This window comes from Falco biarmicus, chromosome 6, assembly GCF_023638135.1.
Source record: "Falco biarmicus isolate bFalBia1 chromosome 6, bFalBia1.pri, whole genome shotgun sequence".
Classification (NCBI taxonomy): Eukaryota; Metazoa; Chordata; class Aves; order Falconiformes; family Falconidae; genus Falco; species Falco biarmicus.
The window spans coordinates 74,856,428-74,883,587 of NC_079293.1; the positions used below are offsets into that span (position 1 = coordinate 74,856,428).

Genomic DNA, 27,160 nt, shown 5'->3' on the forward strand with positions numbered 1-27,160 from the left:
CCTGCGCAGTGAGCCCGGAAGGGGTTGCCATAGCAACCAGAGGGCGGGAGCGCGGCCGGGGCGCCTCTTCGCGGGGCGGGGGCTGGGGGCGTCGGGCCGTACCCGAACGCCGGGGAGGGGGGCTTAGGGCGCCCTCGTCCTCGCAGTGTGGAAAAGGGGCGGTGTCGGGAGCTGTGGGAGGCATTAATCCTGTTTTCTTACGGATTTCGGCACACTTCGGCCTGCTCCAACACAGGCCGCCGCCGTGTTCCTTCTCCCCCCCAACAGCCAGCCGGCGCCTCTTAGGATCCCGCAGCGTCAACTCAGGCTTGACTCTGCCAGGCCCTCACCCCCTCAGCACAGCTGGACTATGTCAATGCTATTAAAATCTCTTGGCCTCCAAAAGGGGTGGTGGCATGCAGGCTGCTTTGTGGGAGTTGTCCCTGACCTGTGCCATGACCCGGGAGAGGAGTAGCTGTGGAGGGCCAAATCCATGGCTGCAGCGCTCAAAACATCTTAAAAGGAGAAGTGATTGTGCTGGTTTATGATTTATACAGTATGTATATTAGTTGTGAAATAGTGGGTTTTGTAATATGCAGCACTGACGTAGTTCCTGTTACAAACACAATTTTTACCTCTTTCTGAGGAAGCGGCAAAAAGCAGCAGCAGGGGAGCCGACAAGGAAAATATGGTTGTGCAAAAGTCACCCCCACATGCAAGAAAGCTAAGTCAATCACCACTGAGAAAAGAGGGTTTTGTATGTCTTTCCCTTGGTGTCTTTATCAGCAGTACACAAGACAGGCCAGGCTGCGATTCAAGGGCAGGCAGCAGGATCTGAGTGTTTTGTAAGCAGAAGTCAAGCAGACAGAAATGCAGCCAGACTGTCTAAGCATGGTACGGGAGAGAGAAGAAAGCCAGCCGGTGGGAGATAAAGAATGAATCTGTTGAGCTTAGAAAGGAAAATAATAGAGTGAAGGCCAAGTAGGGCTGAAAGAGCTGGATCTGAAAGACAGCAAGCTGCTAATGTGACTGCTGACTCAGATGCAGGTGCTGGCACCGAAGCACTCTCTTTGATTTCTCATGCTGTGATATCCAAGCACTGTTTAGCAGGTTTCCTGAACTTAGCAAAGACCAGGGCCTTTCTCAGAGAAGGAAACTTGCCTCCATGGGCTATGGGTCATCCTCTAGGAGAATGACAGCAATTTTTTAACAGCTGTGTGGCAGAGTACCCCTGTGCACAGCTCGCAATGGGACAGGGGTGCTGCTGTCCTGCTCTTTGCATGAGTGGGGAACTAAGGCCAGGGGACTTGTCCAGGGTCACGAAGTAGGCCCTTAGGCTCTGAATGTGAGCAGGGACAGGATTGGAAGACTGTGGTCCCAGTACATTCCTCCTGTGTGTTTTAAGGGAGATTAAGCAAAGCCATAGCAGAAGCTGGTACTTTGAAATAATGACCATAAAGCACTAGAGAGGAGAAATGGGGAATGAGGAATTAAAGCGGAACTCAGAAGATCTGGATTCAGCTGCATCTTTGATATCAATTTCTGTATTTGCAAGTCCGACTTGCCAAGGTTAAGACAAGCCTCTTTAGCCTCCTATATCCCCTACTGTCTACTCCTGAAAGGGAAAAGGAAGTCTTTATGAGGCTCTGCTTTCGTGGCACTGGAGGCCTCTTCGGCCACAGATGAAGACATCTCGCCCTCTGGTGGGTAGAAACACAACAGTACAGAAGCCTTGGTCTGCATGTTACAGTCAGAAGTAATAATTAAAATTATTAGTGTAGTGGTAATAGACGGGAAAAGAGCAGATTTTTCAGAGGACTGAAATTCACACCAAGTGTACATCCTGGGGGAAGGGGTATGTACATGATCACACGCAATCCTCCCCATAAAGAGGGTTTAAACTAGTGAAGACATGTGAAAGAGTTACCAGTAGCCCTGTCATGGAGCGATGGACAGGGCTGATAAGCAGAGGACACAGAGTAATGTGACAGAAAGGGACCACAAAATCAAACAGAACAGGACTTAAGCGGGGTCATCTTCAGCACTTGCATGTAAGCAAGGACGTGCCTGGAAGGCACCAGTATGGAGAAATCCCCAAAACCCAGTCTGGGAAATCAGTATGCTGATGAGATTCATGTCTCTCTGAAATGCGTGTACAGTAATGCAGACAGTGTGGGGACCACGCATGAGGAGTTAGAGATCTGTGTGCAGCTGCAGGGCTACGATCTTGCTGGGATCACGAAGATGATGTGGGATGGCTCCCACGACTCAAGTGTTGCAATGGAGGGATACAGGCTCTTCAGGAAGCACAGGTGGAGATGAGGAGGGGAAGCTGCCCTTCGTGTAAGAAAACAGCTGGAGTGCATGGAGCTCTGCCTGGGTGATGAGCCAAATGAGAGCTTATGGGTAAGGATTAAAGAGAAGACCAATGTGGGTGACAATGTAGCGAGTGGCTGCTATAGGCTGCCTAACCAGAAATAACAAGTGCATAAGGTCTTCTACAGGCAGATAGGAGGGACAACATAGCAGGGCATAAAGCAATCCAGGAGGTTCCTGGAGTGCAGTGCTGGTAACTTCCTCCTCCAAGTGACAGAGGAGGCATCAAGGAGAGGTGCTTTGCTGGGCATCATGTTCACTAACATGGGCTTATTGGGGATGTGAAGGTCAAAGACAGCTTTGGCTGCAGTGACCATGAGATCCTGAGGGGAGAGAGGAGGGTAAAAAGCAACCTTATAACCGTGGACTTCAGGAGAGCAGACTTTGCCTCTTCAAAGACTTCCACCTGCATGGTAAAGTCCCATGAGATAAGGCCTGGGGAGGAGCGGGGCCCAAGAAATCTGCCTGACGTTCAAGGATCACTTCCTTCAAGCTCAAGAGCAGTCCATCCCAGTGAGCAGGAAGCTGGGCAAAAATGCCAGCAGGCCTGCGTGGATAAACAACGAGCTCCTGGCAAAGTTCAAACACAGAAGCAGCATACAGAGGGTGAAAGCAAGTACATGGATACAGAGGAATACAGAGACATTATCTGAACATCCATTTCCAAGGTTAGGAAAGCAAAGCCCACCTGGAATTTAATCTGGCTAGGGATGTCAAAGACAACAAGAAGAGCTTCTATAGGTACATAGGTAACAAAAGGATGACTAGGAAAAATGTGGGCCCATTGCTTGGCAAGATTTGGGAGCTGGTTACACAGAACATGGGGAGGGTGAAAAGAGGACACAGCCAGGCTCTTTTCGGTGGTGCCTGATGCCAGGACCAGAGGCTGTGGGCACACACTGAAACACAGGAGTTCCCTCTGAATATCAGGAGACACTTTTTTACTGTGACTGGCACAGGTTGCCCAGAGAAGTTGTAGAGTATCCACCCTTTGACATCTTCAACAGCTGTCTGGACATGGTCCTGGGTAACTGGCTCTAAGTGGCCCTGCTTGAGCAGAGCCAGATAGCCTCCCTTCTAACCTCAGCTATTCTGTGATTCTGCACAGCTATCAGCAAGAAGAACAGAAGTTCTAGGTTTATTTCATGTAAGCTCACATCTGACTCACTGATATCCTTCTGTCCATCAATGGTTGTGTCCCTTCGGTTTAATTTTACGCAGGCACTGAAATGTTGTGCTTGAACAGGCACTTGTATTCATTGCTTGGCCACTAAAGCTGCACTGCTTTGGTGCCAGGCCACCAAATGAGTAGATGCTCACCTCTGATAGAAATTAAGGAAAACTGGACACCCACGGACTTTTGTGGATAATGAACTTAAATCCCTCTAAGCAGTGTCAGAGCAGCCATTCTGCACCTTCCTTGTGAGAAGGGAATGCAATCACAGAGTTACCATGAAACCTGGAAAGTGCTTTGAGATGCACAGCTAAAACCACACCCTATTGTTCATTACTGTTATAATTATTACCCAGTCTAATATATCCACTCTGTAATTATTATCCACTTTTCTTCCTAATGATTCATAACCTTCTGTAGTTGTGCATTTGGGAATTTCACACCACACCACTCGTTATGCTTTTACAGATTTCTTTTTTTTTTCACTAAAATTTTTAAATAATGATCAGTACAGTACAAAGCTTAAAATATTATCAATGTTTTCAACAACACAAAGTCAGCAGAGGGAAGTTGGGAAGGGGGTGGTTAATTTCTAAAACTCATACCCTTCCCTGTTCCCAGGGAGAAAAATACAAGTTCTTTTGTATTTCTGTTTAGTAACAAACAGTGCTTAAAAATAGTCTTGTCAGTAAAAGACGTAAATTACAAGGCACATGAGGAACCTGTCCTTGCCTTGTTACACAAATCATTAGGCATAAATACAAGTTTAAGGCACCTCTCTCCATCCTCCCCTTCTGCTCTGTACACCAAGCAAATTCTGTCAGTGGCTATCAGCAGTTAAGAGCACCCATGGACCGGCAGACAGCAGAGGCTGCCTGTGAGCCTCAGGTTCCTTCAGGATGAATCCTGAAAAGGAATAGCATAAGGCACATCGGGATGAATTCTCAGGAGTTGTCCTCTACAGATCCAGGTTGCAAGATCTGCAAAAATACTGTCTCAGGACCAGAGATTCCTGGGGGAGAGGTTTAGGACCTTGGTCCCTTCAGGATCTCAGATGTGCTTAACCTTTGGTGGTCAGCTGTTCACCAAACCCTGCCTCTGGTACACCTCTCCCAGCCTTGCCTCCTTAGAGGAACACCAGGATGGAAGGAGGTGTGCTCCAAGCAGTAAGCCCAAGGAAAAGGCCTCGAGAGGCTCTTGGACAAGCTGAGAGTTTATCACAGCAGCCTTTTTTCTCTCTCTGACCCAGCCCTGGTCTCCCCCAAATCAACAGCAAGGCTTTCAGGAGGGAACTGGCAGCCACTTTCCAGTCCCGGCCCAGCTGAGGTGCAGGAGACTGCACAGTATATGGAGTCTGCCCAGGTAGGCAGCCAGGTGCATAAGGCACAAGGATGAATTCCGGGGATGAGGGAAAGAAATAAGCTGGTTGGAGGAAGAGGAGGAGGATGGAGACAAGGATGAAGAAATCTCCAGTGTTGGCGAGCCCCTTGTGACACAAGGGTGCATCCTCACAGCAGCAGCGATCCATATTGCAGTTCCCTGCTAAATCAACCCATCATAATAACCAGGAGGTCAGCTCCAGGTCTGAGTGCAGGGCCGCACGGGGACATGAGTGGCTTCACCTGAGGGGTAACATGAGAATATGTAAAAACACCACCACTGACACACTGTCACTTCTGCTGGACCAGGGAAGAGAAGACACAGAAAGAAGAAAGAGAAATACCTCAGAAAAGCCATGCAGGCACCTGCTCTCCCTGCCTCTGAACTAGACAGCATTACTGTACTCATCCTCCTTTGACAAGGGCAGGACACGTCATCTATTTTCAAACCCTTAGAGAAGGAAATGCCTGGATGACCCCTTCCTTTGGTTCCAGTGTAACTCTAGGTAGCAGCAGAGCAGGGTTTGCTATTAGCAGCGATGCCCACTCCCTCTCAGTTTCAGCCCCGAAAGGAGCTCTGGACCAGCCTGGTTTACTTGCCTTCTTGCACAGGAGCCCACTGGTACTGTCCAGCCAGACCCACACTCAGTGGCTTATTCTGCTTTACCGCCACAAAAGCAAGGCAAACCGGGCTGTGAGAAAAAGCACTGCTCCCGCTGGAAGTCTTTCCCCAAACTGGGAGAAGACCCACAGAGACCATGGAGGGAGCAAGACCATCAGGGCAGCTAAGCTAGCTGAGCAACCAGCTGCTGTGCAAGGAGGAACTGCTGCTGGCCTCCACTCCAGCCCTTCCCTGCAGGCAGCAGTGTTGTCCAAATGAGCTGGCTGAAAGTTAAAACCAGCAGAAAATTACTGACGGTTTTTTCAGTAGGATTTGTTTTCTGCTGGTCTGTCTCCTGGCACCAGCTTGCTCTGAGGTGAGATGAGCTTCTGTGCATGGGAAGGGGTATGATGAGGTTTAAGTGGGACCATCTCCACTTGCCACACCCCTGAGGCAAATCTGCTGTTAGATCAGCACTGTAATGTCAAAATGCACTGTAGGAAATGAAGTAAGAAATTTCTCAGCTGGACTGGATGTAAAACAGGAGGCCTAGAGTGATGAGAAAGGGTGGACTAGATGACCTCCTGAAGGCTTTCCTATGATTTCTTCTCCTGTACTCCAAACTTGCTTCCCTCTCCCTTCATATTTAATTTGTCAGTAGGGACATGAATTTCAAATCTGTCTGCAAAACACAGGACACAGCAAAGCACCTATTAATAGATCTGTTTTCAGAGACACTGTTGTCTGGCCCACTTTGCTCCTCCAGCAGCATAGCACTGTTTCCTTCAGGCTAATCTTGACCCAACTAGGAGGCTCTGAAGATATAAAAGCCAAAGGCAAAGCCTCTCTGTGTAATAAATCATGCGCACACGCACATACACAAACACACACATCCCTCAATGGTTAAAAAACAGATCAAGTGCAGAAATCAGTGCTTGTCATGACAAATCATATCTCCAACCCTACGGTCCGCCTGCTCAGAACCAGCAATCACAATTCATCTGCCTGCCCTTGGATTCAGTGAGACAAATCTGTGGCTGGAATAGATCCCATGGGTTCCTTGCTTTCAGCAAAGATTTATAGCTCCTAGGAATTTGCCAGATGTTTTTTGAGGCTGCAGGTCTTGCACAGGGTATAGCTGGGAAGAGCTGTGCCAGGGTTTACTATAGAAAGCAAGCAGTGTGTCAAACAGTAGGTGTCTAGGCTGTGGGGGACCACATCTCTGCATTGGCTCTGAGCATCCTGTCCTGCAAATGCTACCAGCTTCAGTGCAACAGTGTGGCTCCGTATCTGGTATTTGCCACAAGCAAGCACAGAAGAGACTCACCTAGTGGAAGAAACAGTAAAGCAACCCTTGCTACACCTTTGACAGGACTGACCCATGGACATTAAGTATCCTTGACCACTATCTTTGCTGCTCCACACAGGAATCACCAAGTCTCAGGGACAAACCTATCCCAAGGTTGCATACGACACTAACGCTGTAACCTTCCTCCTCCTTTTGCTATTCTACCTTCGTCTAGTGCTGACAAAAACATGCCAGATTCACAACTCCATCGGACAGAGAAAAGCAATCCTGAAGCTTCAAGGTCAGCTTTCCCATAAGGCCCACTGAGGACTGCTTGGTGTCCTGAAAGCCCCATTATGAGGGGAATAAGGACTACTTCACTTTCGTACCCTTTTGGCCATGACCATAGTAAGGCTGTTGGAAGTCCAGGGCCCAGAGACTTTCCCATATCAGACAGGTCACACCCAAGTTACTCTACACTCCATGGACATTGTTGGAGGTCAGTCAGACTCCCTAGACAGATGATACAGCCAGTCTATGCAGGAATGCATGAACCTGTCACACAAGCAGCTAAAATTATGCACCAAGCATCAAAAGTATCTTCCCTCCTGGGGCCAGTGTCCTGAATGCTGACAGCCTCAGGAGTGCTCAGCCTCTGCCACTGACTGCTACTGAGGAAGGCTCAAAACCGCCTCCGACCTAACCCAGGCCCAGCTCCTCAAAGGCAACTAAACACTTAAAATGGAAATGAGGAGCCTCTGATGACATGTCTTATAGGTTACCAAATAGCCATCAGCACTGCCACTACCTCAAGTTAAATTCAGACTGCTGAGGAAGACCCCATCTCCTTTTATTAATCCTTGGGAGAGCCTGACTCCTTAGTTTTCATGAGCAGCTCCACTGCAGATGGTGCAGTCATGCAGAAAGAAAAGATGGAGCTGACCTAACATCTCTACCTGTGCTGGACCTACAACAGTCACTGGCAGACCCAGGGCTCAGGTTCAGACCCAGTTCATGCTAGAGGACCCCAGGTCAGGCCTACATCTCCAAACATGCTTTGCCAAAGCCACCTCAGCAACCTGGCACTGAGGCACTTGACAAAGGGGCCATAAAGAGAACCTGGCTTAGCCCAGCTGGAGCAGGAAAAGGACTATACCAGCCACAGTGCCACACATACCCTTGCAGTTGAACCCTAGAAATGTAGACTCCTCCTGAAACCTTGCTACTGCCTTTGATAGTAACAGGTCTCCCACAGATAGCAGAGATGGCAAAACCCAGAGAGGTTATCACATCCAGCTGTGGTCTTCGTGGTGCATTCTCCACTGCGTTGTGAGCCCTGGCAGACCCTTCTACAGTCTCACAGCCTTCACGCTGCCCTCCATGACATTCAGCAAGGTATCACCCACAGGTTTACGGGAATGAACAAGAAACCTCTGCCTATTCCAGCATCCTTGGTTAAGCGACTTGTTCTGGCTTAAAATGCTCCACATCCCCCTGGATGGCAAAAGGCAGTCCCTGCTGTGAAAATGCAGCCAGCGTGAAATCTCCAGCCCTCCACCTGAGTCCAGGGTCCTGTTAGTCACAGCATGTTAGGCAAATAAGACAGTTATGTCTCTAATATGTTATGCCCCTTTCCTTGATTTTCACCACCCCGGTGATGTCATGCCCATCATGTTTGTGACGCTCAGGAGTCCTTTTTAGCCAGGCAGGCCTTGATCCTGCATCGCAGGATGTAAGCTGTGACAGCACTACAAGCCACCAGGCCAAAAAAAGAGATGCAGGAGAGATAAACAGAGAAAGGCCCATGTCTCTTCAGGAAAATCTCCTGCCTGCTCTTGTAATCCAAAAGAATGGCCTCCAGCTGTGATAGGGTGCAGATGGCCAGGAAGGTGTGGAAGATCTGGTGGGCATGGCCAACGATATCACAGGATCCAGGGAAGTACTTCTCAGGGACTGGGCAGGAGAAGAAATAAGCACTGATAAGAAAAAACAGTATCTGGTATGTGTGGTACCAAGCAGCATCTTCCTCACAGCCCCCCAGATGACACACAATCACCCGGTGAGCAACAGGACTAATATCCAAGATGAACGCCAGCCCGGCTGGGATCACCTGGCACATCTTCCTCATGATGGGGTAAGGCCGTCGGTACCGGTATTTCGCGTAGCAGCAGCCGGCACAAGACAGCCAGCCACAGAAAGCAGCTGCCGGCAGGAAGAAAAGCCAGAACTTGTCATACCAGGCTTGGTCAGAGCTGTAGTAGAAATGAGCCAGGGCACTACCATACTGGTAGATGCTGACTCCAACATAGTCCACGAAGTAGAAGGTGTAGTGGTATAGCTCCGATTTGGACTGCAGCAAGTGGGCCAAGAGGCTGCAGGTCAGGTAGGTGACAGAGGAGAGAACAAAGATGAGCAAAGGCAAGGACCATGCGTCCATGGGTAACTGCTCAGCCTCCACGAATGTCTTAAATCTCAGCAGCACAGCCAGCGCTGCCAGGAGGTGAGTCCATACATTGACCACCTCATTGTGCTTCTGGAAGAGGCTAAGAAAGTAGTACCGCCAGTCCTGGCCAGTGGGACGGTACCCAGTGTGGATGTACGGCTCACGGAAGAGCTGCGGCACCTCACACTCTTTGACTGTGCAAGGCATCTTGGGGAAGCCATCCTCCAGCAGCCTGGGGAGACGGCTGAGATGCTGCCCACTGAGGGACAGTGTGCTGATCCGCTCCAGGATGGCTGTCATCTCGCTGTGTGCAGCGGCTTTGAGCCTGCCTCTGGGGAACGTCAGCTTCGTACCCTGCGGGAAGGGGAGAAAGAAGAAATATTAATGGTCATGTACTGGGGGCAAGAACATGCTGCCATCCCTGGGCGGGATAAGCCATGGCGCTACTGAGGCTGGTCCTGTTCTTAGGGGAAAGGGTCTTTTCTTGACTCGGCAGACCTAGATTCAGCATGGAGAAGGATGGCACAGCCCTGGCCCTGCAGTTCAGCCTATGTCAGATGGGCACAGCAACACCACAAGCCTGCCCTCCTCAGGCACTGAGCATTAAGCATGTTCAGGAGTAGCCAGGAGCTGCCAGTGACTGGATGCAAGAAGCAGTTCGATATCAAGAAAGGACCCAGTGACTTGCAGAGGGGAGTTTTCACCCCTTTCCCCAGAACACACTGCTCAGAGACAAAATTGGCATGTAATTACTCCTCTAAGGGATAACCTGCCTTTCTGCACCTGAGTGAAGAGGGTCCCAACCAAATCACGGAGGCTGCAAATAAGCTTGGCTTCACTGCCACACAGCTTGCACATGGGTTGCACACCTGGGGCTGCTGCAGTGAGTACGGCAGAGGGAGAAGGGGAGAAGTCCACAGTCCCAGACCTGCAGCCCTCATCCCTCCATGTGTAAGAAGCAGCATGACTGGGAGGTGATGAAGAAATGAGAGGCTCTGCATCAGAGCTGGCTGCAGTTTGCATACAGCATCGAAGCCTTGAGAGCATCTATGGAGTCATGCTGAGGTGCTGCCAGATGGGATGTACCTGGATGCTCAGAGCAGCCAAACCCCAGTGCTGGGCACTGCTCTGCCTGCTGTGCTCCACTCTGTGGCAACCTCCAGAGCTGCTAAACTCTGGCTGGAAAGATTCAGATTCAGGGCACAGCAGGATCCTAATGTCAGGAGACTACCTCACAGCACTGAATTAATTCTCAATACCCTCTGTTTCCCTTCCCCCCTAGATATTTCTCTTCCCTGCTGGTGTTTACGCCACACAAACCAGAGGAGAACTCATCACACAGATGCCCATGCTTGAACTGAAATTGATGCTGATGGAGCCCCACCAGACTCTGCAGGGCTGTGGCTACTCCTGTGCAGCCAACACATACATGTTTCCAGGAGTGGGACCTGACGTCTTAGCTTATATGCACCCAACCAGAGCTGCAGTGGATGGATATGGCCAAAAATATGTCAATGCAAGTAAGTATTTTGCCTGAGTGTGGGAAATGGCGTATTTTTCTTCTGTTGCATCAGATAGCTGCTGCCAGAGGTGAGGCAGAGGAATAGTTTGCTGGGGACATTATGGGAGAGCCATGCTAGGCTGGTGACAGAGGACAGGACAGTGTTAAACACCAAGAGAGAGTGAAAGCAGGGAGGTGGGACCTGTCAAAAGTCCCAGGGAGAGACAGCATAAAAAAGTCAGAGCAGACTCTGAAGCAGGTTACAAGTTTCCACTTTCTCTCACAACCCGATGCCTCTGATAACAGACAAAGTATTTTCAGATTGCTTCCGTATTCTAGCAGATGGGAGTTATCATAATTAAGTTACATTTTCCAGGCAATTCTCTCTCTCCCTCCGCTTTCCAGGCTTTCTCCCTTAGCACATCTCAGGGCCGGGGTCTTTCTCCTGTTTGCCACAGGGGAATCTGGCTGCTGAGTTAGATGGAGCTGCCTTAGCCACAGAAGGAAAAATGGTCCCTGCAAATGTTTTAGTTTCATAGATAAGACTGAAGATAGAAGCACCCTTACTGGGGGGGCTGATGTTGTGCACGTTCACAAAGACTTTTTTTCTCTCTTAAGGGTTTGCAGGGTCCAGCTCTGATAGAACATGCAGTTAATTCAGCAGCTTGTGTATCCCTGTGGGGTTACATGCCAAAATTTAGGGAGGCAAGTCAAATTTTGACTCTGCAGCACTCCTTTGAGAGGATGTGTGTGTGGAAAACCCGCTCTCCCTAGTTCTAATGTACAGCCAGTCTATTCTGGCTCTTTGGGAGCTGATGAAGAAAGAAAGGCTCATTCAGACTTCAGCCTCAGCATAAGGCAAAGCCCAAGCAAGGAGACTATCCCTGGCTATGCAGCACTGTAGTACTCACCCTCTGTTCCCCTACATCTCCTTTGGATGATCTGGTCTGAAATTGGCTGGAGGCTGAGCACGTTGGGGTAGGAAGGACAGGAAGATTTTATGGATGTGTCTATATTAAGACAGTGTTTGATCTCCTTGTCTAGGTGCACAGACAAGAGCTCCCTTCCCACACTGGCTGCATCTCCCTCACCGCAGCACCAAGACATCTGCTGTCTCCAGCTGATGATCTCCAGGCCTTATGCACAGGTTGTCCTTGTGCAGATGTGCAAGTACAGACTCTGAAGTGTGTTGCATGTTCTAAGCTCCTCCGCCCTCTCTGTTAACCCGCCATAATGTGTTTTACACCTCTCCCAGCATTTGTTCTGATAGAAGTCAAGCAAGAGGGCTTGGACACCTGCTTGCAATCTCCCAGCTTCCCTTTAACTAAGCATGGTTCAAGAATTTGGGCCCACTACAGGGGACTTAGTGTTGAATCTTCATCACAATTCATCCCAGAAAGATGCTGGAAAATCCTACAAAAAGTTATTTAGGCACTGATGTTGGGAGATGGAGATCATGGTGGTGAGGCACAAGGAGAAAAGGCATGGTGAAGCTCCTCACCTCATGGAAAACACAAACTAACACTATTGTGGACGCCTGGACATCAGGAACTGAAAAATCAGCTCAGAAGCAGCACAGCCTGGGCAGGAGAGCTCACAGGAGAAGGGACAGAGCGGTCATCTCCTGCAGAGGCATCAAAATGCTGAAACCTGCCCATAAAGAGCAAAGGCAACCACAGCACATGCAGGAAGATGATAGCAAAGCCTGGGCATACAGATGCATGCCAAAGTGAGGGGCACATCGCCCCTTCCACCATCCATGGCCTGCCTGCTTTGCATGCTGACAAGGATATGAGAGAAACAGGCAGCTTCTGTACCAGGCACAGGCTGGCTCCGGCTTGTACGGTGTGTTAGTGCCAGGATTTTGCCATGGTCTCTCATCCCGAGAGCTCAGTGTATACAGCGAGCATTGCCTTTGAGTAGAGCTAGGGAGAGGATAGACGCTGCAGATCTTCCTGACAGCAGCAGATGGAAGAGATTCTTCCAGGCAGGGTTTCATAGCTGCAAAATGCCAGTTTTTAACAGGCTGAGGGAGGGTCAGAGATTTTTCAAAATAATAGTCCAAAATCACAAGAAAGACATCTGATACTTGGATAAACAATGCTAAATCAGGAACGTGGTAGAGTGCTTATTTTAAACCAAACTTGTGACATTAATGAGTGAGAACAAGTTGGCAATTTCCAGCGATCATGTGATAGACAAAGCAACGAGCAATTAACGTTAGAAAAGAGAAGAAAAAAACCCACCAAAAACCAACCAACCCAGAAATCTGAGGTCAGCACTGGCTGTTTCACTTTCACAGAGCCCCTATTCTCTTCCCTTCACGGGGGCGTAGGAGCGGCTGAAAGCCACATTCATCAGCAGGGCGTCTCGTTGAGATTCTGTCCTCACTCCCCATCTCCCGGGGATTCAGTTATTTTGGCTGCTCCCAATTAACAGCAACCAAGTATCATTTGTTCAGGGAGGGAGCTGCAAGGCGAGAAGGAGGGAGTGGATGATGGCCAGGCTGTATCATTACAGCCACAATAAGAACTGCGGCACAGGAGGAGAACGATCCTGTTCCAATTTTTCTCTTTTGAAGAGAGTAATTGGAAACCCAAGCTTTTCCCACCTCTTTTGCTTTTTGGGCACAGTCTGATGGAGGGGTTTGAATGAGAAAATTTCCTACAGAGGACAGCCGATTTTCCCACCGGTCTGGCCTCTGCATTAACTGTCTGGGACTCAGGCTGTACCAATGTGATATATTTGCTTGCAGACTTGTACTCAGGCATCAGAGGTTTACACAGGCTTCCAAAAAGGCAGTAATTCCTGCAAAACAAAGCAGAGAGGACTGGGGAACTCAGCTGTGGGGAAGTCTTTAAGAAATGTGTTTTATTTAAAATAGGAAAAAAAAGAAAAAGTGGTTGTGAACAGCATCAAAATAACAGCAGTGATCGTGCAGCAGTGGGCAACAGAGTGGTTTTGAGAGCTGCAGGTGATTAATTCCTGAATTCCTCTCTTCTGGGAATTGAGCAGAAGTCCCTGGAGGGACTCCAGGTCATTTTGAAACCTGGGTTTTTATTCTGACCCCTTCCTACATGGGGTTAACTTTGGTGTTGAAGCTCCTACAGCACCAGGATGGCAGAGGGCAGTTCAGCTTGCCTCTCCCAGGGCTAGGAGAGGTTTCACCAAGGCTGCACCCAGCTCAGAGGCAGTAAGACCCTTCCCAAAGCCTGCTGCCTGCAGGCTGGTCCTCCCTGAACACAAGCATCTCCTCCTATAACTAAACCACTTGCCGAGGGCTCAGGGCAAACTTTGAAAGACAGCTTGGGAGCCCAGTGCCCTCTCCTCCATCACATTCTGCCTGGTGTTTTCAAAAGGCTCCACTAGGGATGAGAAACTAAGAGACCAGAGACTGGCTCAAGCAGGAACTCCTATGTAGTCTTAGTATTATCTGCTTCCTTCTGGTGACAAAGGTTTAGGTGCTAACCTTCCTCCTAACTGTAACAGATGAACACAGCGCTCAGATTCCCTCCGCTGGGAGTTACTGGGATTTACACAGGTGTCGCAGAGGTCAGAAACAAGCCGTGCCTGAGCAGGCAGCAGGGTATGAAGGGCTGATCTACACTCCAGCGTTGAAAAAGTGGAAATTCCCACAACCAGAGAGAGGTCAGGTGCTTGGGACTTCTGTACATTTGACTTACACCTCCTCATCTATTAAAAATGGGGATGCCAATCCTCGCCTGCTTAATGAGAACAAGATATGTTCTTAATGCACCACTGTAAGGCACCAGGCAGTGCTGGGACTACTTAACAGTGCATTGCACAGAATATTTCATTTCCCTTGACACGTGTACGTACCCGGTTACATCTACATCAGCTCAATGGGTGTATTACAAGCACTCATCCAACAGGGACCTGCACAGCTTAGGATGCTCTGGAGGGTAAAAGGTGACGTGAAGTGATTTACTGGAGACATTGAAGGGCAAGCCTTAAAATAACCTCATCTGTTAAGAAAAAAGGTCAAAGTAACCTTGTGGAAAATTTCAAATAAAAGAAAATGGCTCAGATTCTACCTTTCTGTATATACACATGCACACAGTGTGTAGCTGAAGCAGGGTTCATCCAAGCATATATTAATCAGGAAACGAACGTCTCGTGACGCCGCGAGATGAGCCATTAAAGCCAGCGGGAGATGGCAGGATCCCCCATGGAAGCCATGGCAGTGTCAGTCCCCTGCGATTTCTGGCCTGGAAGCAAGCCGGGCTGGCAGCCAGCTCAGCCGTGCTAAGCAGCAAGTGCCTCTTGACATGGGTTCGGCATTGCCTACGCATTGGGACGGGTCCAGGTGATGAGAGCAGCAGAGCCGGTGCAATGAATGCTGTGCTTGGAGGGGGCAGAACAAAACAAAGCTGCTGGCAAATACGGTGTCCCTGCAGCAAAGCTGAGGGGATCCACACAATCCCACCAAGGAGGAGCCCCTGAGGTGTCTGGGCGAGCAAAGCAGGGCAGTGGCAATCCAAAGTTAGGAAATGGAAGACTTTTGTGAGGCTGCTGGCTTTATTATGAGAGTCCAAACCCTGAGTCAGACATCATGTGTGAGGGTCTGATTTTCACAGCACCGAGTGTTCAGTTCTGAGATCAGCCAACCACTGTCGTGCTGCTGCACCCTTGAAATGAGTGGCCACATGCAAACTGTCTGCTGCGAATAATTTCTGGACTGTGCTAACTCCCAGACCATGCTGGGCAATGGTGTGGGTCACCGTGGCACATTTCTGATCTGACGAGATAAACACAGCTGCAGTTTCTTCATGCCTAACCACAGTTAAACCATGGTGATGATACTTATAACACAGTCAATATACACTCAGTGCATGAAAAAAAATCCCCATCTACAGTACTAGGCAGATGCAAAAATGTTAATGTTCATTATTTCTACCCATAGACTCTGGGTGAGAATTATCTCCTCAGGCAAATCCATCCCTCCCATATCAAAAATTGCTCAAGATCAAGGTAATAATCTGCAGTTTTCCTTCCTGATCTCACTAAACCTTTGCTGTTTGCATTTTCCAGATCAGCTCACCACTTTCTTTTCCCACACACAACTAACACAGCCCCCAGTGCTTTGGGGCTCAGTTTTGGGTGGATGTGAGATCCCTGCGTGGAACACCCATGATTACAAGCTTTGAGTACACCAGTAACGAAACAAGACCAGGACACAGTCCCAATCAATGACCTGCTACCACCAGGCTGCTGAAGTGTTAGCACAATCCTGGGCATGGTTTTGGTCCAGCCACTCACATCAGTGCCTGCCTGCTATATCCAATCATGCAGGGACCACCAATGGAGTGGGTTGACTGATCCATTTCAGATGCCAAAGCTGGAATTGTGCCAGAGAAGTGACTAGGGTTTTTTTCCTCATTGACTGAAAAAGGAGCCTGGATTCGTTGCATCCCACTCTCACCTCCCAAACTTCCTCCTGCAAGCTCCATGAGATATGGTGTCCTTCCCTTCCACACCTGAGTAGCTGCGTGCACACCCTGTGAGCACAGCACCTCTGCAGCCAGTTTGCCAACGTAAGAGGTCACTTACCTTGTGCCTTTCCTAAAGACACAGAACTAGCACCCACCAACAGGACAAATCTTTCAGTGCAGATCTGCTGGAGACAGGAACTCCTGCTAGCACAGGGAGACCTCAACAAGCCAGCAAATCCCTCCCTGCTCAGATCTATCTGCTGATGGGACAACCCAGGAACCATTCGCCTGCAGGCAGAGCAACCAAACCAGACTGGTTGTGTGCAGTTTGAGGGTCCAGACCCCGTTGCCAAAAGATCTCCCAGAGCCTATGGCCTGAGGCTGCTTAGCTTTGCTGTCATCCACAAAAGCCTCTTGCACAAAAACATTTTTTTAATGTTGTGGATTTTAGAGCTTTGGTCATTAGAAAAAAATGTATATAAATCATGCACACCACCACTGTGGGTAGAGAGCAGGCTGCCGGGGAGAGACTGCAGCTCTGTGCCAAGCCCCTGGGGCTTCAAGCTCTCCTCTTCCCTGCACTAAAAGTCTTTGTCCCCATCCAGGACCTCCTCCTATTCAACCCGTGGCCTCTCCCAGCAAGCTTCTAGGTTTGCAATGACAGCAGTGCCACCCTTCCAGGGGGCTGTGAAGCCCTGAGCAAGGACCAGCAAGAGCCAGGTGGCAGATTGCCCCCCCAAACAAGAGATGCAGACTGTGCTGTGTCTGCTTGCTTACATCCCTATTCGATCCCAAAGATTTGCTGGGGGGGAAAAAAAGCAACTGGGAGCAAGCTTCCACTTGCTACTGCCTGTGCCCCAAGGATAGAGGATGTAAGGTATGGCCACACGTGTACAGCTGCAGACCAAACGCAGAGCCTCCAGGAGCCTTTCTGGGAATCTGTTCCTCTGGAGGAATTTCTTTAGCATAAATGGATACTGCAACTAAAGGGCCTGGCTTGACCCCAGGCGCGGGGGTTATCATGTACACTGGCAGCTAAAAATTAAGCTGGTGCATGACTCAAGATGTGCAAGTAGCTGCAAGCATACACACGTGACCTGGCAATGGCAGCTCCCCTGTCCTCAGCCTCTGCCTGCGCTGCTGGCATATCGCTCACACTGGCCATCCCTCCCTGCGGCCAGAGGAACACAACCCTCATAGCCAGAGGCTCTGGCCGCAGCTTCAGTGTAAATAAAATAAAAGCAATGATGCCCAGAAAAAAGGAAATCCCGCAGCGAGCAGGGCTGTTAACGCACATCTTTTACCAGCTGAGCTGGAGGAAATGTGTAACAGCTTGTGGTTTGGCCCGACAAGCCGGTGGGTTTCTAGGAATTGTTTGTAACATGTCTCACTCCCCTGAACCCCACACAAAGGCAGGAGCACGGGTCGGTGGTATAATTCACGGCTGCCCATCCCCTCCCTGCCCCAGCAGAGCAAAATCAGACTTCAGACCCCCAGGATTTCACTCCGGTGGAGCACTGCGTAAGTGCTTCATCCTTTTTCATGACCTTTTCGTGACTTCACTCTTTTTCAACAACCAATGCCAGCGTGGCATCACACACATCCTCATCCTAACCCCTATTCGGCTGCCACAGCTGGCAATCCCCCCAAATAACCGCACCTCAAGTGTGCCGAGGTTATTTCCCAGCTCTGAAGCAATGATCCTACAGCCTCTGACAACAAATGCAGGTCCCCATCCCGCAGTGCAGTATAAAGCCGTGTGCTCCAGCCAAGGGATGAACCACCAGAGCTGCACGGTTATTGAACAAACATCGGGTCTGGGACCACCAGTCCTGCATACCCAGTGCCAGTGCATCTGCAGCACTTCCCACCCCAGCACAGCTACTGCGAGGCTCCGTATCCAACCCTGCTCATGCCAGAGATGAGTTAGTTTGATGCAGAGCAAACGACTGTTAAACGTTTACCCAATTTTAGATGGATATATATTTTTGTCGGTGCTAACCAGAACAGTTCAAGACTACAACTTCTTTTTCCCCTCAAAAAGCGAGATGCTCATGGCATTTTCAGCCAGGAAAAAATCCAGATGGGATATAGAGGCAACACAACCAACAGCCCCTGAAGCATCCTGGAGAAGATAAGCAGGGAACAACCCTTCATGGATGCTTTGAGGCCACGAGCTGGGGCGCGTCAAGTGAAATGGGCAGGTAGCAGCTCCAAAGCAAACAACAGGAGCTGGTTCTTCACCCAGCTCATGGCTGAACTATGCGTTTCCTTGCCGCGGCCTCCGGAACACCCCAGGGGTCAAAGTCACGAAAGGAAAACCCACCCACGGCTATTAGAAACAAACACGGAGGAAAACCGATGCCCACCTCTCTCCTCCTCGAAGTCCTTGAGGTGCAGGTCACGGGGGCGTGAGGGCAATCTATGGCAAAAGAAAATTTGTCCCCATGCGTCCCTCCCCTCCTGACGCCCTTCCTCTGCTGCCCACCCGGCCGCGGGACCGACCCCGGCTAGACAGACCACGGTTGTGCGTGGGGTGCGTGTGGGGTAAAGATCTCGCGTCCCACTGTGCCTCCCGCTCCACGCGTGCTTTACCCGCGCGGGGAACCCCCCCGGGGGTGGCCGCTGGGGTGCTGCCCGTGCACCGGCCCCTGCGTGACCCAGCCCCGCGGAAGGATGCTCCCGCCGCGCCGGGGATGCGGCGGAGCGTGGTGCCGCGAGCTGCGGTACCCACGCGGGGACGCCGGAGCCCAGCGGGCAGCAGAAGCCCCCGTGCTGGGTCCCGCACGGGACCCTCGGCGGAGTGTCCCCGGGGGAGGGGAGCTGCCCGCGGGGGGGGGGACCGGGGCTGCGCCCGCACTCACCGCCCGCGCTCTCCCCGCCGCCGCCGCCACCACCCACTCCCGCGGCCGCCGCCTCCGGCAGCGCCGCCGCCAGCGGGTGCCCCCGCGCATGCGCGCCCCGCCCGGGGGTGGCCCCGCGGCCCGAGCCGAGCAGAGTTCACCCCGCCGGGCCCAGCCGAGCCTGGCAGAGCCGAGCCTAGCCCGGCTGAACCAGGCAGAGGCTACCCAAGCCGAGCTGAGCCCAGCCGACCCGAGTTTACCCGAGCTGAGCCTAGGCTAGGCTAGCCTAGCCAAAGCAAGCTGAGCCTAGCTGAGCCGAGGCTAGCCTAACCGAGCCGAGCTAAGCTGAGCTGAGCCAGCTGAGCCTAGCCTAGCCAAACAAAGCTGAACTGAGCTGATTTTAGCTGAGCCAAGCTGACCCTAACCTAGACAAGCCAAGCTGAGCTGAGCCTAGGCTAGCCTAGCTGAGCCTGGCCGAACCATGTCTAGCTTAACCAAGCCGAGCTGAGCCAAGTGGAGTTTAGCCTAGCCTAGACAAGCCAAGCCGAGGAAGCCTAGATGAGCCTGGCTGACATGCGGAATTAAACTTTATAACTCAGGATAGGTTGTAAAGCAGGTATGTTTAATTCACTGGCGTTCATCAGGGTGGGTAATTCCAAAAGCACCTGCTGCCCTGACTTCTTTGTGCATGTGTGATTCAAAGTATACATTCATACATATTCAATAGATGCCTGAGAATAGGTTGGGTTAGGATAATTAGTCTACCAAGAAGTAATTAACATAAGTTTCCTCCCATTTGCGCTTTCGCACTGTCTCCTGGTGGTGGTTGTGGGGGTCATTGAGGATGAAGGCTTAGTAGTCTCCCTCACTCTGAACTTTTCACCTTCACTCTTTGTGCAGACTCAGTTGTGTGTTGAGTTTCTTCCAAACTGAAAAGATCCAGTTTTCCTATCTCCAGGCACAGATGTTTGCATACCAGTGTCTTCTTATCAGCACACAGAGCATCCCAGGTCCAACTTATCAGTACAAAGGGCCCCAGGACCTGGCCTAATTTGCAAAGTCATACTGTGAAGCTCCTCTTTGTACATACAGTGAGAGTTTTAATTATTCAGAGTTTTCCATATCCCATTAATCTAGTTATTTCTAAGCTTTCTATCATGGCCAAGCCGACCTAGCCTAACCGAGCTAAGCTAAGCCAAGCCAAGCCAAGCCAAGACTAGCCCAGCCAAACCAAGCTGAGCCGAGTTAAGCCTAGCCTAGCCTAGCCTAACAGAGCCTAGCCTAGCTGAGCTGAGCCAAGTCGAGCCTAGGCTAGCCTAGCCAAACTTGGCCAAGTCAAGCTGAGCCTGGCTAAGCCAAGCTGAGCCAAGTCGAGCTGAGCTGAGTGAAACCGAGACTAGCATAGCCAAACTGAGCTGAGCTGAGCCTAGCCAAGCCAAGCCCAAGGAGCCTAAGCTGAAGAAAGTGGGGAGCTCAAAGCAGTGGGAGCACCACTGTGGGTGGCCAGGTGTGGGTGCCCAATGATGGAGATCACACGGATGGAGATCTCTCTCAAGGATGGAAGTTCTACCTTCAAAGTAGAAAAGATGGGACCAGAGGCCACTGCTCCCTCCCATGCAGGCACATGCTGAAACACAGGAGGTTCCCTCTGAACATCAGGAAACACTTTTATACTGTGAGGGTACCCGAGTGTCACAGCGCTCTCCAAACTATCAAGCTGCAGCAAGGTCTTTTACCACCTCATACCAGCATACTCTTCATGCCAGCCCCTCTGCTGCCTTCTCCTCGTCTCGCCTCATCCAAGGCCCACTCTCTCTTCTCTCTGCGTCTTCCTCCCTCTGCTTCTTCCTCACCTGAGCACTGGCACAAGTTGCTCAGGCAGGTGGTGGAGTACCCATCCTTGGTGATCTTCAAAAGCCATCTGGATGTGGTCCTGGGCAACTGGCTCTAGGTGGCCCTGCTTGGGCAGTGGGGTTGGACCAGATGGCCTCTGGAGGTCCCTTCCCACCCCAACCATCCTGTGATACTGAGCTGAGAAGCTGCACGACGCAGCAGAGGGGCCAGGGAGGTCTCTGTGAAGTGGTGGGCGGTGATTGCTGGAGCTTATGGTTTTCAGTTGTAACTGCTAGGACAGTGGTATCAAATAAAAGAATTCATAGTCCTGAGAGCTGTTTTTATGCTACCACCAAACTGACCCCTGTGGAGGTAAAAATGAGCGAAGTGGGAGGAAAAAATAGAAGTGCTGCTGCCAACTGCCCGGTATCTGGGCTCATGTTCAGGGCAGAACCCCTGATTTTGCTGCTGCGGACGTGCAAGTGTGCAGGAGAGGATGATTTTCCCCAAGATTTTCAGCCTAAAGACAGTACAGCCTTGAACCAGCTGCCAGCACTAAAACCTTTCGGCTCTGGAAAAGAGGCACTTGCACCCAAATGGCCTTTCAGGAGTGGTCTCTGGGCCCTTGAACGATGCCTGGGAAATGCCTGGGAGAGGCTTACACAGCCTGGACTGAACTGTGCCGAAACTACGGCAATTGGGTCAGCTGTAAAGTCACCATGATCCCAGGAGGGGGTTAATTTATGAGTGTGGAGTACCTGTTTCACCTTTCCAGTCTCTGCGTCAACTTGTTTATGTGGGTTTTGCTTCACTTGTTTTTTAATGGGTTTACAAGGGAAACAGAAGGACTGCTTGTTCTGCTGGGAGAGGATTGCAGCAGAGGCAGCCCACGAGCGCATCTTTCCAGATCCAAGATCACTCCGGCCTGGGTGAAGCTTCAGCACATCCCAGCACTAATCTGCCAGCACACGGGAGAGCAGCATTTGCACAGTGACGAGGGAAAACCTCCTGGGTGAAGAAGGTGGATACTAAAAGATAATAGATTTGGACTAGATATTAGGAAGAAATTCTTAGCTGTGAAGGTACTGAGGCACTGGCACCGGTTGCCCAGAGCAGCTGTAGATGCCCCATCCCTGGCAGGGCTCAAGGCCAGGTTGGACGGGGCTTGGAACAGCCTGGGCTAGTGGAAGGCATCCCTGCACATGGCAGGGGATTGGAACTGGATGGTCTTTAAGGTCCCTTCCCACCCAAACCATTCTGTGATTTTGTGAAATCTCCAGGGATGCTTGGTGGCTGTGAAATGGAGGTCATGCCATGGCTTTTCCTCTTCCAACCGTCTTTCCATCATTACTCACATAGGAGAAGTGGGAACACTCAGCTGAGTGCTGGCAATAGCCATAGCAAAGCTGTAGATGAGGTGGAAAGAAAAATACAACTCCAGCAGAAGAGGATGATGGGGTGAGACATCCCTGCTACAACATGCACATTGCAATGCTCCTGGGTTGCCTGCCCTTCTGTTTTGCTTCCAATTAAAAGTTTTGCCTGCATTTATCTTCATGGCATGCCCCAGGGCAGGCTTGAGAAAGTCAAAGAGCAGTTCTGTGTGGGATAACTGCTTTCCTGGGTGGGTGCTCAGCGCTGGTTTTGCTCACCAGGCTTGGTGGGTGCTGCGCAGTGAGACCTTTTTGATAATTGGCTCTATGACCTGCTCTCAGGTGACTGGCACCTGCCAAGCTGTACTCTGTAGTTCATCTCGGACTCATCCTGCTGCATTGTAGTCCCTGTTGCTCCCTATCTTTAACATTTTACACCCTGAAATGAATCACCTTTTTCCTTTCAATGCAAAACCCAGGTGTGGTTGTGTTTGCTTAGATTACTCCCAGTGGGCAGTTAAGATTAGGTTGTACCAGGCTGGGCTTTCCCTGCCCTTTACAGTCACCTGATATAATCCATGCATGCTTTGCACCCTCAAACATATCCTGAATGCTTTAGTTCCCCACACAAATATACATCCTAGAATCACAGAATGGTCTGAGTTGGAAGGGACCTTTAAAGGTGTGTTGGGTTTGCATGGCCAGATTTTGGTGGAAGGGGGGCTACAGGGATGGATTCTGTGAGAAAATGCTAGAAGCTTCCCCCATGTCTGATGGAGCCAGCGCAGGCCAGCTCCAAGATGGACCCGCCACTTTTTTCATTAACCTACTCTTGATTGGTAATAAGTTAATTTCCCCAGGTTGAGTCTGTTTTGCCTGTGACCAGAACTGATGAATGATCGCTCCCTGCCCTTATCTGGATCCACGAGCCTTCCGAGCCTTTCGTTACATTTCCTCTCCACTGTCCAGTCGAGGAGGGGAGTGATAGAGTGGCTGTGGTGGGCACCTGGCACCCAGCCAGGATCAGCCCACCAGAAGAGGCTACCTAGCCCAAGCCCCCTGCCATGAGCAGGGGCATCTTCAACCGGATCAGGTTGCTCAGAGCCCCGTCCAACCTGACCTTGAACATTTTCAGGGATGGGGGCAGCAAAGGATCTAACACCTCTCTGGGCAACCTGTGCCAGTGCTTCACCACCCTCATTGTAAACATTTTTTTCCTTATACCTAGTCTGTATCTCCCCTCTTTCAGTTTAAAGCCATTCCCCCTGTCCTATCGCTACATGCCCTTGTACAAAGGCCGTCTCCAGCTTTCTTGTCAGACTCTTTATGTACTGAAAGGCCACAATAAGGTCTCCCTGGAGCCTTTTCTTCTCCAGGCTGAACCACCCCAAGCCTCTCAGGCTGTCCTCATAGCAGAGGTGTTTCAGCCCTCTGATTGTTTCTGTGGCCCTTCCCTGGACCTGCTCCAACAGGTCTCTCCGGTGCTGCAGGCCCCCATGCACCCTCCCTGGCATGCAATGCAAACCCTATTTTTGCAGGCTGAAAACTGGTCATCCTGTTACTTTGAACTATCACCCGAAAAGAGGAGTTTGGTTTGGGGATCTGCATCTTTTTCACCAAGATGCATCCAAATACACCATGTGTACACTGCGCTGCCCAGGAGGAACGTAGCAGCTTTACACCAAAGACAACTGAATTATTCAAAACACCAAATGGGATTCGGAAAACAGGATGAATTACCTTTTCCCTGTATTTGCTCATAAAAAAGTGACATGTTATCGTAAGTGGCTAAGAGGAAATTTTTCTGCACCATGCATTGCGGTCTGTTGAATTCCTTTCCACTGGACAAGAACTGATGCTCATGGTTGGGCAAGTTTTAGATAAGATTGTGCAGATATGTACTACTAAAGACAGCAAAAAAACCCACGCCAAAACAATTTTGGTGAGGATATAAACCTTCTTGCTTCAAAACAAAATCTCCAGCCAACAGGGCTCAGGAGGGAAATTCCTTCGTGATCCATAACTTTCATGCAGGGGTTTCTTTTATCTTCTTCTGTAATAACACATACTAATGAGTTTCAGGGTGCTGGGTAACATGATTCCTTTGCAATTGTTTTGAATCCTGCTTATATGCTTTCTTTAGTTAATAATTCAGAAAAAAACCAGCCCTGAAAGCCCTGGGTTACCAGTTCCAGCCCCTGCAATCAAAGAGAAACACTTGTTACAGTTAATTTTGCCACTCCAGCTGCTTCCCTCATATTGCACAAAGGGTATGTGGCAATTTGGGGTCAGGACTCTCCCGCCTCTGCATGGTTTGCATGGAGCAGGGAGCCCATCATGACAGTCAGATGATGCTGCTGATGTGGCTTACATGGATTGCTGCAGCTTCCTATCTTCCAAAACTAGACATCACTTGCTGAAATGATCAGTGGATCCAGGCCTGTGGCTGAAAATGGATCTCCGAGATCCCCATGCAGAGGTGATGGTGCTTTGTGTAGAGATGGGTGATTTCCAGGCTCAGGAGTGGAGAAAATGAAGGGGAAGAAAAAAAAGGAACCAGCTGTCACTGTCTTTAGTAACATCCAGAACTCATGAGAGCAGACGAACAGACCAAAATAGCAACACCAAACCTCAGGTGACCTATATCTGGGCCTTTTGGTCTTCCCTGGAAGCATGGTGGGGTTGCCTCATTACGCAGGCATGCTCCCAGCCCCACTTTCCAGAGCTTTCTTGATTCACCCACTCCTCTGGTTTCAATTGCCAGGGAAATTCAGTTTTCCTGGTGGCACAGCCTGTGTGGGTTTGGTTTGCTTTTTTATTAATTGCTGTATTTTTCTTCTGCACAGTAGGAGAAAAGAATGAATCCCCTGGATCTGGGGTAGATATGCATCAGAAGGATTGCAACAAGGCTTTACGCTCCCATTGCTGTGCTAAGATTGTGCTAGTGGCATCTGGGAGGAAAGGCAGACCCGTACCCACTGGACTCCTACTCTGGGAAGCAAGAAGGTGGCTACAATCCATCCTAACATGCTGAAGGTCTGAGTCTTAACTTCTTACCCACTTTATTGTGCTCTCCTGGTGAGATACCAGCAGCTCCCATGCATTTAAGTAAAGAAATTCCATTCATACACACTGCTAGTTGTTTTCCGTGTTTTTATTCTCCACAACTAGGAAAAAAAAAAAAGAGCTAGATCAATTTAAAGATTATTTAAAGATTTACTAGAGTGCGTGGGAATAGCAAATACTTCAAGAAAATGATGTTAGAAATACTGAGCTCCATGCAGATGCGGTTTGAGTGAAATTCCTCAGCCTATTTTAGAAAACAGGTCAGATCAGAGGATTAAGAAGGGTTCCTTCAGCATTAAGTTGTACATCTTCCACATGTGGTCCTAAAGTGGTGAGAGCCAGGGCAACTCTCCTCTTGTGAGAGCGAATTCCCTGGTTGGGGTTCAGCTCCTGCAACTGCATCTGCAGGAGACCAGCAAGGAGAAGCCCCTGTTACTCCTTGGAAAGCATAAAATTTACACTGATAAAAACATCTCATAGGTGGCCTCGCTTCTCCACATTGTTTAAATTATTAAAAAGTGATTATTTAAAATTTAAAACATTTAATTTCATGTTATTATTCTTCCATTTTATTATAAATGTATTTGGAACCTCAAGTCCATTGTGTTGCTTGATGAGAAAGTGACACTTGGAGTATTCTCCCCCACATTTTTGGAGCTGTGAATGAGCCACAAGCCTCTCCTCTGCTCTCCAGGGGTGAGACAAGGTTGCTCAGCATGCAGCAAAGCTAACAGATGGCAACTTGAAAAGTGAGTTGTGACTTGAAAATTGACTTTTAGTTGAACTAAGGGACACCCCCCCCCCCCCCCCCAGAATCTTGGAGGGATCACAGGGTACCTACCCATAAAGGGATCTCCGACACACAGAGGTATGAGGAAGGAAAGAGAAAATGCGCTCATGGAACAGTTGGGGTGTTCTGGCCAGCACCCTATGTGGGCAATTCACCCATGAAAATTACTCCTGCATCCACCCATGATTCTTTGATCTTTCTGTGAGCTCTGCAGCCCAGCCCTCCTTGTATTTAGGTGCTCAATTCCTGTTTTTTTCAGTGGTTGGGAGATGCTAAATGTCTCTGAGCCTGTACTGCACTCTCCACCCTGTAACTGCTGGGATGTGGCAGGGAGGTGAATCTCTGGAGACCTTGGGCATCCTCCCAAGGGAGTCCCAAGAGGCAGGGAAGACTTCCACCTCACCTGTGTTATCCTGGTGTTCTCAGTCTCCCTCCCTGGCCCGACCTGCTCCAATTAATTATTCAGGCAAAAGCCACAGCGGAGCAGCAGTTGCTATAGGGCACTGTTGTGAATAACAACGGGCAGCTATTTTTATCCCTAACTCTTGTTACAGTGCAGTCAGGAGCCATGGGTCCCTGCCAGCTCTCTTGACACAGATCTCCCTGTCCTCAGCAGGAGGGGCACTGCAGCAGTTCACAATGTCTCTGTGGGCTGGGATTCATTTTGACCACCTAAATGTAAGGGAGATCTATATACCATCTATATAGACGTGTCTGAATCCCACCCTGGTACCACTTCGTTCACTGCCCACTGTACTTGTGGGTTGCTTTGCATCTGTATTTTTTTTTTCCCCATCCATATTTTAGCTGCAATAAAGCACATGGACTGTGTTTATTGCTAGATTTGGTAGTCTGTCTACTGCAGAGAGAAGGAAACTGTCTCAAAGGTGAAATCTTATGTCAGGTTCTAACAACTTCTATAGGATACATTGTACTTCCTTTGGGGATTTACACAGACTGATTCCTCCAGCCAGTTTATATCCTCACAGCTGGCATGCCCACCAAAATGTCTTGCTATGACCCTGAGAGTGTGGCAGGCGCACACCAAAGGCTTTCTCTGT

The 27,160-nt window shown here is 49.9% G+C and overlaps 2 protein-coding genes across 2 annotated transcripts in view; one reads left to right on the top strand and one right to left on the bottom strand.

The window, feature by feature from the left end:
- The window catches only part of LOC130151244 (serine protease 55-like), a 230,975-nt gene that overhangs the window by 122,078 nt on the left and 81,737 nt on the right, over positions 1 to 27,160 (top strand). The window lies entirely within an intron of this gene.
- Positions 950 to 19,129, bottom strand: PAQR8 (progestin and adipoQ receptor family member 8). Its single transcript, XM_056343205.1, has 3 exons — positions 19,059 to 19,129; positions 18,564 to 18,616; positions 950 to 9,594 (listed from the first exon to the last, which is right to left on the bottom strand). The coding sequence occupies exon 3, from the start codon at positions 9,538 to 9,540 to the stop codon at positions 8,482 to 8,484; it is 1,059 nt and encodes a 352-aa protein (XP_056199180.1). The 5' UTR covers positions 9,541 to 9,594; positions 18,564 to 18,616; positions 19,059 to 19,129; the 3' UTR covers positions 950 to 8,481.